General features: G+C 50.6%; 1 protein-coding gene across 1 annotated transcript in view; it reads right to left on the bottom strand.

Moving 5' to 3' along the window:
* Plcg2 (phospholipase C gamma 2) overlaps window positions 1–12,716 on the bottom strand; it is a 117,767-nt gene that overhangs the window by 43,016 nt on the left and 62,035 nt on the right. Inside the window, exons 7-14 of the mRNA XM_026789575.1 lie at window positions 11,795–11,838; window positions 11,122–11,194; window positions 9,968–10,069; window positions 8,287–8,405; window positions 6,135–6,220; window positions 4,200–4,320; window positions 2,965–3,133; window positions 1,677–1,781 (exon numbers count right to left, since the gene is read on the bottom strand). Of these exons, the coding sequence (XP_026645376.1) occupies window positions 1,677–1,781; window positions 2,965–3,133; window positions 4,200–4,320; window positions 6,135–6,220; window positions 8,287–8,405; window positions 9,968–10,069; window positions 11,122–11,194; window positions 11,795–11,838 (819 nt within the window). The remainder of the gene's footprint in view (window positions 1–1,676; window positions 1,782–2,964; window positions 3,134–4,199; window positions 4,321–6,134; window positions 6,221–8,286; window positions 8,406–9,967; window positions 10,070–11,121; window positions 11,195–11,794; window positions 11,839–12,716) is intronic.

The raw sequence follows: 12,716 nt of genomic DNA, 5'->3' as shown, positions 1-12,716 counted from the left end.
TTGGTGGGTGTGGGTGTGCGCGCCCATGGAGGCCAGAAGAGGGCAGAAGATCCCCTGGAGCTGGAACTACAGATGGTTGTGAGCCACCCAACATGGATGCTGGGCACCAAACTCATGTACTCTGGAAGAGCAGCAAATGTTATTAACCACCCAAGTCATCTCTCCAGCTGCCAGATTTATAAGTATTTTTAAAACTCTCGAGTTTAAAAATATATGAGATAAAGCATCGATATTCTTATTTATCTCTTAAAATCCCAATCTCCAGATGTAAATGATACAATTTCATTCTTAGAGGCTGAATTAGACTACACTGTGTGTGTGTGTATGTGACATTTCACTCTGATTTACTTAAATTTTATCTATTTCATATTTATTTTCTATTTCATTTCATTTATAGGATACTAGAACAGTTATGGGATAAATTCAGGTGAATCTGGATGCCAGGAGGTATGGAAGAAGCATTTAAAACTTGAATTTTTTACTCCACCACAAATAATAATAACAACAATAATAATAAAGATGATGATGATCTGGGGTGGGACAATTTCAGATCAGAAGGCAACCGCAAGTTAAGATTGCTAATATATATGCTGGGAAAAGGAATTAGTGAATTAGTGAATGTTATAGTTCAAACCAAAACCTGTTCCTACAAGGACTATGTAATAAAGCGTTGCTTATAAGTGAGAGGGTTTGAAGGAGAAGCAGGCCACTGGGCACCCACTTCATAAAAGTGTTAATCAATTCATTGATAAACTCATAACTGAATAGACAGTTGGAAGCTTGGGCTGGCTGAAGGAGGAGCCACTGAGGCCGTGCCTCTAAAGGGCTGACCTCTTATCCCTTATCAGCTCCCATCCACCACGAGGTGAGCCACTTGGCTCCTCCACACATTCCCCATCGGAATGCTCTGCCTCACAATGAACCAACACAGAAGCAAGTGGTCTGAACTGAAGCTTCCAAGATCAAGAGCCAAAAGAACCCCTCTTTTCCCCAACTGGCTTTCTCAGAGGGGCACTTGGTCACTGTGACGAACATCTGCCTAACACAGCGGGCAAGGGGTGAAGCAGAAATACGGTCCACAGCAAGCTGACGTGTCACAGCACTGTGGATGTTCTGGTTGCTGTGGTAACAGCAGATGCTCCTGTTTGGGAAAGGTCCCTACAAGACCAAGGCAGAACAAGGGGTAAAGGACACTCAGTCATGATGCGTCATGAGAGTCATGAGTCTAGGGTGTGTGGCAGTCTTCTGTGCTGGTCTGTGTTTAAGTACATATTAAATTGAATAAGAAGTTATTTGAAGGCATTACAATGCAGTAAAAAGACAAGGCACACAGCTCCACACAGGGCAAAGGCGGGGATAGTGCCAGACTTTATGGCGGGAGCCTAAGACACCCCTGAGACTTAGCACCCACAGCTCTGTGTGAGGGGGACCCAGACAGCTGAGAGTCAGCACCCACAGCTCTGGGGGGTGGGGGGACCCCCAGACAGCTGAGAATCGGCACCCACAGCTCTGGGGGGGATCTCCCAGGCAGCTGGGTCAGCACCCACAGCTCTGAGAGGACTGGGTGATCCAGGCAGCTGAGAGTTGGCACCCACAGCTCTGGAGGATACCCCCAGACAGCTGAGAGTCAGCACCCACAGCTCTGGGGGCGCGGGGGCGGGGGGACCCAGGCCCACCTGGTCAATGGAGTCCCACATGTACAGCTCTCCCTGGGTCTTGTGCTCATCTTTTTTGTCCTCCACGTTGACATCGACATCACCTCGGGGGCCCAGCTTCTTATGCTGAAGGGGAGAAAGTTTGCATAGCCCTCCTCGCTAAAGACCCAAGTTCAGAGTCTTTGAGGAGCAAGAATTCACCCGCCCTCAGCCACCCAGCAAGCACCTGCTCTCTGCTACCTCAGATCCGTTGATGGCTCAGCATTCCCTGTAATCTCAGCTCCATTCCTGGAGACCTCTCCTCCCTCAGGGGTACCTTGCTTGCTACTCAGTCTAAAATCAGCCCATCCCTCTCCCTTCCCATCCCTGCCTCTTTTTCAGCAGGAGTCACGCTTCTGTTTTCTTATGCTTTAGAGTGGGCTTGAAGGGAGGGTGGGGACTGAGTGAAAGGGGAAAAAATGTTACTGACACTTGTAGGTCAATAAGATGCAGTATTTCCCATGTCCCTTCCCCCTTGCTAAATTCTAACTGTCACTTCTTAGAGGGTCTATGGAAGCCCCACTGAAAACCTCTGCCCTGTAGAGACAGGAGGATGTCAGCATCCTTGGTCCCCAAAGCCCTTTGGGAGCCAAGCCCCAAGCTCCTAGAATATTCTACCTCTTAATGAGGAATATAAATTCGTGCATGCTTTATTCCACTATTTATCTGGTCTCTTTACACTAACACAAATATGCAAAGGCTGAGGTTCCCGAGGGCAGATAAAATCAGGCATCCCCTCCACAGAGCAGGAACGCCAGCCTCAGCATCCCGCTGCCACTCACACCCTTTTTAAGCGGCTATCCATACCCCACAGAGCCTGAGAGCTCCCAAGGGCAGGAATGGGACCTGGGCCACTGGAATCCCTCCAACGCTCACACAAGACTGGCTCACATCAGGCCTGGTGAGGTTTACCCAAGAACGGATGAGTTCCATTTGTTTTTGTTCTAAGATTGGGTCTCACTAGGTAGCCCAGGCTGGCAGGAACCCACCACCCCCACTCCCGAGTTAGAATTGAGAGGATGAACGTGGTGCCGAGCATGCTGCACGTACCCACTCACAGCTGTTCCTTGTTACCGAGGTAACAAGGTAATTAGGTTCAATATCTCACACACACACACACACCATTACCAGAAGGGCACAGGGGCACGGAGAGGTTAAATGATCAAGGTTTGGCCCAAGATAAGGTAAAGAAGGCGAGACCTCGAGTCTGGCATTGGGTCCTTAAGGATGCCCCCCCCCAGTAGACAGCGGCCCCCACACGCATACCTACCTTGATGATGATCTTCTCGCGAAGCTGGCTGGGGGAGGGCAGCTGGTCAGCGCTGGCCTCCGTGGGCTTCGTCAGCAGCAGGTCTCCTAACACTTCCTTGAACACCTTGGCCATATAACGCTGCTGCTCCACACTGCAGTGCTCCTCGATGGACAAGATCACGGGGAAGCTGCAGGGGGCAGAGGACAGAGTCGGACAGGAGACGGGAAGCAGGAACCTTGTAATTGCCCACACTGCTGAGCAAACGCCCATGTCTCAGGCACTGGGGCAGGACAGGTAATAGGTCAGTAATTGGGACCTCCAAAACATGGTTCCCAAATGAGCCCCCCTCTTTATAAATCCATGGCAGCGGCGCCTTTTCATCATGACAGGAAGCTGACAGAGTCGGAGTAGATGCTATACCATCTTTGTGAACGCAGAGTCCCTCTGGGCTTCAGTGGCTGATGGAGGGAGGGACGCCCAAGAAAGGGCTGTGTGGGGAAGGGAACATGAGAGCCCTGTAGACTAACTAAAAGGCATCCTGGTGCAGGAAAAGACGTTCACAGAAGCCCTGCCCCAGTCCAGCCCCACCCCTACCCAACTCAAAAACATCCAAGCCTGTTTACTGAATGCTGACCACGTGCGACACTAAGCACATAGCATGCCTCACGCCATTTTAGTCTTACGGCCCTGTGAGATCCATGCAGTCATCACCATGACTGGTAAGATGTGGTAATCACGGCAAAGAACCACAAAGGCAGACCATTCGCAGACTCAAACTGGGAAAAAAGCACCTAGAACGCAGTCTCATGGGGTCTAAAGAGATGGCTCAGGGGTGGAGAGTTCATAATACTCTTCCAGAGAACTCCAGTTCAGCTCCCAGAACCCACATCTGGCCGCTCACAGCCACCTGTGACTCCAGCTGTGGAGATCCAGGGCCTTTGGCCTACTCTAGCACCTGAGCTCACACACACACACCCATACAAACACTCACACACATACACACATGCACACACACACATATAATTAAAATAATAAACATAATTTTTAAGACCACTATCATTTCATAAAGCTACAAAGGCCACCTGCCAATAATTAGTCAAATGGAACCCAGGCTCTCCAGGGTTTAGGAGAACTGCGCAGTGTGTATATGCATGTGAGTATGTGTGTATCTGCGTCTGTCTGTCTGTCTGTCCAATCTCCAGCCCTATCAGCTTTCCCCTTACAGACACGCCTCCAGAAAATCAGCCACTGACCTGGAGGTAACAAAGGCATGGTCTCGGATGGCCTGAACAACATCATCGAACTTGATCTTGGTGGTCCTTGTCCAGCCGTGGTAGATGATGGGCTTCCCGTCAGGCCCGTCCCAGCAGTCCACTGGGGAGAAACCACAGGTGGCTCAGCACCAGCCAGCACAGCCACCAAGAGGGAGCAGGCGACAGGACATGTGGCTGGACTGAGAACATGAGGCTAGACCCAGGTACCCACACCAGCTCCGTTCCCAGGGCTGACCCAGGCTTATTCGCACACACATACATGGTCGTTATCTACCGGATCACAGAACGCAACATGCTTCCCTAAGACACTCATGCATCTTCCTTTGTAAGATGTTCCCAACAGGTGCTAGCTTCCCGTGTCAGCTGTTCGAGGCTCCCCCTCACCAGGAGAAACAGCATGGAGCAATGAGCCAGTTTCTTAAAGGTTTGTGGTAAATTATACAAACAGAATAAGACTGTGGGGGCTTGAACAACCCCTAGGACACAGGAGCTGGGGGCTTGTGACTTCATTTTCTCACATTTTTTTCTCAGAGAGAAAAAACTAAACCCAGGAGGTCCATATGTAACTGCCACGCCACTTTGGCACAGGATAAGCAGGTTTGAAAACACTGGAGGCATGGTCTGTGGTCTGGACTGTTTTCTCAGCCACATACATGGTTATGACTGAGGAAAATGTTACCAGGGTTGGTTCCTGAAGGAGCACTCAATACGGCCAAGGAGGAGGTCCTTGGGTCACTGAGGGGGATATCCTTGACAGGGGTGGTGAGAGCCCAGCTTATTCCTCTTCCTCTCCTAGTTTGGTGGAAGCATTGGCTCTACCACATTTTCTTGTCATGGCCTGTCGTCAGAAGCCCCAAAACAATGCTCTGAATCCAAGATACAAAACCAGAAGAAAACAATAAACCTTCCACCATCACTAAGTTCATTATCTCAGGGGTTTTGTTACAGTGATAGGATACTAATCAGGTTGGGAAAGAAAGCCCCAAAGATGGGCTGAACAGATAGTTCAAGAGATAAAGCATTTGCTGTACAAGCATGAGGACCAGAGTTCAAATCCCCAGAACCCATGTAGATGCTGGGCAAGTGGAGGCAAGGGATCCATGGGGGCAAGCTAGTTAGCTAGACTAGAGCTACAGATTCACTGAGAGACCCTTCCTTCTGAACAGTGATTGTCAACTTCTAGAGTTTAAGCACATGGTGATACACACACATGTAAACACACATGCTCGTGTATACACACACACACACACACACACACACACACATACACACACACACGAGCCATAGAGGTATAGAGGTGATAAGGAAGGCAGACAGAAACAAGGGTCTGCTACCTGCCTGGCCACAGATGTACCTGACTCTCTCTCTCTCTCTCTCTCTCTCTGGTTTTTTGGGTTTTTTGAGACAAGGTTTCTCTGTAGCTTTGGAGTCTGTCCTGAACTAGCTCTTGTAGACCAGACTGGCCTCGAACTCACAAGAGATCTACCTGCCTCTGCCTCCTGAGTGCTGGGATTAAAGGTGTGTGCTACCACAGTCCCTTTCACAGTGGCTCTCAAGGCCTCACCTGTAGACAAGTGGCCCGTGGGTGTGTCATGCTAACAGGGATGTATATCTGTGTTCCTCTTAGCAGAAAGTAACCCCTGCTGCTGGCCCGCAGCTGCCCAGTGTATCAGGACACTTTCTAGATGTCCCAGCCTCCTTCCCAGATAGACGTCAATTCTTGCTTTGGGATAACTATCATCTAGGGGAAAAACCTCATCATCTTCTTCCCTAGAATTGCTCTGCATGAGGACCCCTCAGCCTGTCTCCCTTCCCTGCTCTCCCACCAATATTAAAGTCTTTAACACCGAAAAACAAATGCTGGGCTTCGTGGTTCTGCTCATCGCGCCTTCTTGGCCAGGACAGAATACTCACACTCTATGCAGCGACAGCCAGCACGCAGGCAGCGGATATATGCTTCTGTGGAGGACTCACTACGCAGCTGGTCCCCAGTGAGGTACCTGAAGGACAAAATGAGCCGTGTCAGGGAGGCAGTACTGTACACAGTTCATGCTTGGAAACTGTGGTCACTTAAACAAAAATGCCCCCCAAGCAATTAGGAAGTAGCGCTAGTAGGCTATGTGGCCTTGTTGGAGTGGGTGTGGGTTTGTTGGAGGAAGTGTGTCATGGGGGGCGGGCTTTGAGGTCTTAGATGCTCAGGCCAGGCCCAGTGTCTCATTCTTCCTTCCTGCTGCCTGAGGGTGCTGATGTGGAACTCTCAGCTCCTCTCCAGCACCAAGTCTGCCTGCATTCTACCATACTTCCTGCCATGATGATGATGGACTAAATCTCTGAACTGTAAACCAGCCCCAATTAAATGTTTTCCTTTATAAGAGTTGCTGTGGCCGTGATGTCTCTTTGCAGCAATAGAAACTCTAAGACAGAGACCATCTGAGCCCAAGCCCCATGGGCCTGAGATCTTCTGATCTGGAAAGACACAGCCTAAGGGCTGAACCACGTACATGCCATCCTGAGGTCTTGGGTTTGGGACCACCAATAAGATGTGCACAATGACTTCCTAAGTGATCCATAGGCAATGAAGATACTGTGTTCCTTCTTGGAGACCTGGGCTGAGCATGTCAGGAGCAATGGGGAAGCAGAGAGTAAGCTGTGGCCCTGTCACTGCCCACTGGGCTCTGGGTGCCAAAGAAATGAACCCTAGCTCCATCCATCCCTGAGGCTCAAGGCCAGCATGGGCAGGAGGCTCAACAACTCCTGGTAGAATGTATGGTGCCAGGAACCTAGTCAACAAAAACTGCCATAAAATAGGGTTGTTGTTGTTTTTTTCTTTTAAACAAACAGTCATGTTTCTGAGTCTGATTTATTTCATTCAACATAATGATTTATGGTTCCATCCATTTTTTCACAAATGTAATAAATGATTTCATTTCCTTTACAGCTTTGTAAAATTCTATTGGATATACATGGTACACACACACACACAACATACGAATTACATTTTCTTTATCCAGTCTTTTGTTAGCCCATTTATTGCTTAGGTTATTTAGCATTGTTTTTGAGGTTTTGACAGATACAAATTGTTGTATTCTTGCCTTCTCCCCATGCCACCCTCCCTCTCGGGATGTTTCTTAGCTCTCTCTAGGCTTGGAGAATCCACTGTCCTAAGATGAACTCAAGATGTACCACCTACCCGTTCCCCTGGAAAAGAGTTCCCCTTCCCAGATACCTAGGGGATGGCGCACTGCGGGTCTGGCTCATGCCCATCTGCCCCTGAAAAGACACTTAGGGAAGTGCCCATCAATAGCACTTTCCAACCTAAAGTCAAAGACTCCATCCTCATAGGGAAATGACGTCAGAAGGCAATGTCTCTTCACTCCCTCGATTCACCCTCCTCTTTTCCAATCAGCAGAATTATCCGAAGAAGTGAATGAGAACATGTCACTCTCTGGTTGAAGTGGCCGGAGGGTCCCTACTGCCCTGTGACTTACAGACTTCTGCTCAGGCTGGCCGTCTTTCCGGCCACTCTTCTCCCAGCCTCTCCACTCCAGCCTCAGAAATGCCTCCCCTCTGCTCCTGCTCCAGGACCTCTGCCCATGCAGCTCTGGGGATAAAACTGTCCTTCTCATCAGGCCCTCTGTCCAGCCACCATCCCGTGCTCGGAGCTGACACTCAGTGAATGCCTTCCTCTCCGAGCACCTGAGAATGTGACTCCCCTGCCTCCTCCACTGAGGAATTCTCACTGCTGGTAAGCGGAGAGCCTGGCCCGGGGTAGATGTTCTACAAACACCGGCTCCCTGGCTGAGTGAACGCTTCCGTGGCAGGATGATCGAATCATAGAAAGCCAACTTTGCGAACTTGCTTTAGAAGGCCATAGAGGACGCATAATCGTCCCAATACTGCTGGAAAGAGAGCTGTGTTCTCCTACCCCTCTCCTGATCCCTCTAAACAATGTGGTCCTCCCTCCCCATCCCTTCACAGCCAGCTCTGTCGGGGCTGTGCATGGGCACCAGCTGACTGGATCACTCTCAGTGCTGCGGGACCAGCCTGGGCTCACCCAGAAACTCACGTGTTGTGGGAAGAGGAGATCCAGTAATGCGACAAGGGGTTGTTCATGTCTTGCATGTCCACCACGTCATACTTCTCATCCCAGATGCTGTTCTCCCGTGAAAACAGGTACGTGAGGAACTGAAAGAGATACCAGGGTGGAGACGCGGTGGGACAGGAGACTCAGAGTCTACCTGTTTCTAGCTAGTGTTCATGCATCGGTCAACTTGGACATATGGGACCAATAGCTGATCCACAGACCTCAGGTTCCCATGGTTTCAGTACAGATGACTCAGGCTGCATCCCTCCTTCTCAACATAAACCCTTCACAGACCTACAGATCATTTATTTCCCTTTTCCATGTGCATCCCAAAATGTCCACTGCTGCCAAAACACCAGCTGCCCACATGGGAGCGTCATGTCATATCATCAACTAACCATGGGTGAGTCCGACGCTCAGCATCAGAGACACAATTACAGACATGTAAATGTCAAGGGGTGGAAAGATGCCGGGCCTAGGGGCCCAAGTCTGTTGGTCCAGATACTCAAAAGGATGAAGCAGGAGGATCACAGAGTCAAAGCTTCTCTGGGCTACCATGAGTTCAAATCCAGCATAAACAACTTACTGAGAACCTGCCTCAAAATGAAAAGTAGAAGGGGACCTGGGGGATGAGTTGGTGGCAGAGAGCTTGGCTAATGACTCTGAAGCCTTGGGTTAAAAAATGTGGGCTACTGAACAGAGAAGAGGGGACAGAATTTCCTATCCCAACTCTTAGCACCTTAGAAAGAAAGAGAAAGAGAGAGAGAGGGAGAGGGAGGGAGAGGGAGGGGGGGGGGGGGAGGGAGGGAGAGAGGGAGAGGGAGGGAGGGAGAGGGAAAGGGAGGGAGGGAGAGGGAGGGAGGGGCTGGCTAGATGACTCCGTGGGTAAACCATGGGTCAAGGTTTCATGGGTTTGAACCCCAGAACCCACATGAAAGCTGGGTGCGGCAGTACATGCTGTAACCTCCATGTTCCTCCACTGAGGTGTGAACTGGAAACAAGAGACCCCCAGGAGCTTCAGGGCCAGTCAACCTGGTGTATGCCACAGCCATGGAGACCCTGCTTCAAATAAGGTGGCAGACAAGAACCAACACCTACACACACACACAAGGGTGGGGGGGACAAAATGAACAGGTCCTGGGGTATAGGTCTGTGGTAGATCACCTGCTAGCATGCCAAAGGCCCTGGGTTCTACTACTGCCAACACAAAGAGGCAGAGAAGGGGCCCAGGAACTTTCCCATCTACCCACTCCTAACATTTAAAAAAAGAAACCTCAGAAACACTGACTGACTCAGAAGTACATTTCACTGCTATAAATCAGACCCACCCGGCAGGTGATAACCCGTGTCCCTTCTGTCCCTCCTCTGCCACCTGTACAAGGTCAACTGCTGTTTAGAAATGACTTCCAGGCCCAACCATCTAAGCATTTGGGCTGTTTGGTTGGTTTCTCCCTGGTGGCGAATGCCCTCTAGTGGTGAAATCAATAAACTCCCCCCAGGAGAGAATCAAGAAAGAGAAAGGTGGGCACAGTCCCCACCCTGTAAAAACCACTCCCCAGAAGTCTGTCTCAGAGCACCTGACAATGACAACTTCTGAGGGGACACAGGAAGGAACAGGTGAGCACATAGGTACTGCTCACGTGACAAGCCCCAGCCCACTCACCTCGTCCACGAACAAGAAGGGCTCTGCGGTTTCCCTCATGGTGTCGTCAATGAACTTGGTCATCCGCTCCCGGACTTTGTTCAGATCCTGAGCCCATAGCTCCTTAAAGATGACAGAGACAACACAAAATCGCCAAAGCAACAGGCATCCTTCTCGGGACGTAGTCAAGGTAACCAAAGACTGAACCATCATCCAAGTTCCAATCTACCGGCCATCCAGGCCCACACACCAAAGCCCCATCCCAGCATGACCTTGGCCAGAGGTTAGCAAACACCTCCTGTGTGGATCACAGTGTTCCCTGCTGTCACCATTTAAGAGCCATCACCGTGTGAAAGCAACCACAGACCCAATACAGGCCATGAGAGTGACGGCACCCCAATAAAACTACATCTATGAAAGTAAAGCAACCACCAGCTTGTGAATGGGAGACCACTGTCTGCCAAAAACTTTCTGGGCTAGGTCACACTCTCTGGGTGTCAGCATGAAGTTGCCCAGGGAGCGTGGTGAGTTATGCCGATATCGTGGTTTGATTGCAAATGTCCCCTACGGGCTCATGGGCACGGGCATGGCTTGTGTTCAGGTGGCAGTGCTCTCAGGGAAAGACCACAGAAACTTCTGCTGGTAGAAGTGTGGGCCTTCTGCATGGGGTCATGGGGTCATCCTGTGTATCACAGGGGAACATTTAACAGCATCTGTCTACCAGGCACCATCATGGTACCCAAGAACGTCCACACACACGGGGGTGACCACACGCCATCAGATAATGACATCCCCACAGGAAACTCCTGTGACTGCCTCGACGCAGGGAGCCAGCGTGTCGCAGATGGCATCCTCTGTGGAGACTTCCATCTCATCCCCTAGAGGACCCGAGGCTTGGTCCGTCTAGTTACGTCCTCCCACCCAGGAGGGATGGCCTCCCTGGAAGATACTCCTGAGGTGGCTTCAGGGGAAGAGCTGACACCAGTCAGGTGAGGGATGTCTTGTTCAAGCCCTCAAGCCCCTGTCACTGAGTCCCCTCAGCCACTGAAAGTGGCCATAGGTGATGGGGAACTTGATGGGGGCCCACCCCACCTCAGGGAGGCCACCGCTGTGCTGTGACAGCAAGTGTCCAGAGAGCACTGTGTCCCTGATGCCACATCTTGCAATCCTCTCACCTGTTGTTCATGTAAAAGAAACCTCTGGAAGTCCTGCAGGTAGACAGCAGAGGCATCAGGCCGGTCTGTGTTCCTGCCCTCGGAGAAAGTGATGGGTGGTTAGAAAGAAGGACATTTGTGAGAAAAGGTCTAGCTCCACCCTGAGGCCCCGCCCCATGCTCTGAGCACACCACTAATCTAGAAACAGAGACAGGAGAGGCTCCAAAAGAGACCCCAACAGGACATTCTTAGAGATCATGGACAGCATTCAAGAGCTATAGAAGGTCTGAGGAGCCGTCAGATGGATAGAACCGGGAGACCAGAGCAGCAAGCGCCAAGGAAGTGACACACTGGGAAGAGACAGGAAGGGAGGGGAGGGGAGGAGAGGGGAGAGAAGGAAAGGGAGGGGAGGGGAGCGAAGGGGAGGGCAAGGGGAAAAAAGAACCCTATTGGCTTGTCACATTCCCTGAAGCTTCAGGAAGGAAGCCTGAGGCTCACAGTTCTCTCTTCAGAAACTCCTAGACCTTCCTCACAACACTCCACATCCCACGGATGCTGTTCACTCACCCACACTGTGCTACAAACCCGGGGTCAGTAACCGCACACGGCACCCACCCACTACCACCACCACCACCAGAGGCCAGCTTGGCACACGGACACAGCCCTGGACAGCAAAGCGTCAGAGGAATCTCACCCAAGGATGAACACGGAGGAGTCCTTTTTGAATTCATCAAGTATCTGAAATGAGAAACAGGCAGAAAACAAGAGTATTACACCAAGCTCCGCATGGTATCAAGACTTCTGTTCCAAAGTTATCAATGGGCTGGAGAGTTGGCTCAGCAGTTTGGAGCGTTTGTTGTTCCTACAGAGGATCTGGGTTCAGTTCCCAGCACCAACATGGCAGCTCACAGCCATCTGTAACTCCGGTTCCAAAAGATCCAACACCTTCTGGGCGCCACAGGCACCAGGCACACACAGGCAGGCAAAGGACTCAAGCATGTAAAATACAATAAGTCTAAATAATAATGAAGAAAAAGTTACATTATTAAAAAAAAATTACAAGAAGGAAATGAGTGGCGGGGGTGGAGCGTGTGTCTGGGGAGGATGAGACAGAGGATCTTGACTTTAAGGCCAGCCTGGGCTACATAGTAAGACTACACCTCAAAAGACAAAGAGGAAGAGGAAGTGGGAGGGAGGAAGGAAAAGAAGAATGAAGATGGAGGGAAAGAAAGGACACAAATGAAGTAACAAAGCCATGGAGCACATGTGTGGAGGTCAGAGGACTTCGAGCAGGACTCAGCTCACGCCTTCTACCGTGTGGGTCCCAGGAATCAAACTCAGGTCGTCAGGCTTGGCAGCAAGCCCCTCTACCCACAGAGCCCTCTCAGTGAAGCCAATTTTCACCACTGATGATTTAAGAATTAACAGGAAGCATCAGTGGCTGGGCATCAGAGTCAGTTGGGAAATGTGCCAGGGGCACACGTCCTCCAGCAAAGAACCGCTCTGAGCTTTGGTCCCCATGTCTAACCTTCCACAGCACCCCAGAAGGATGGAAATGTAACAGGCTCAGCACTGTGCTGTCATGTGACCCACCTAAGGAACTGTCAGCTGACAGC

The sequence above is a fragment of the Microtus ochrogaster genome, chromosome 4 (genome assembly GCF_000317375.1).
Source record: "Microtus ochrogaster isolate Prairie Vole_2 chromosome 4, MicOch1.0, whole genome shotgun sequence".
Classification (NCBI taxonomy): domain Eukaryota; kingdom Metazoa; phylum Chordata; class Mammalia; order Rodentia; family Cricetidae; genus Microtus; species Microtus ochrogaster.
The sequence above is the reverse complement of the archived record's forward strand: the minus strand, read 5'-3'. Positions and strand labels throughout refer to the sequence as shown.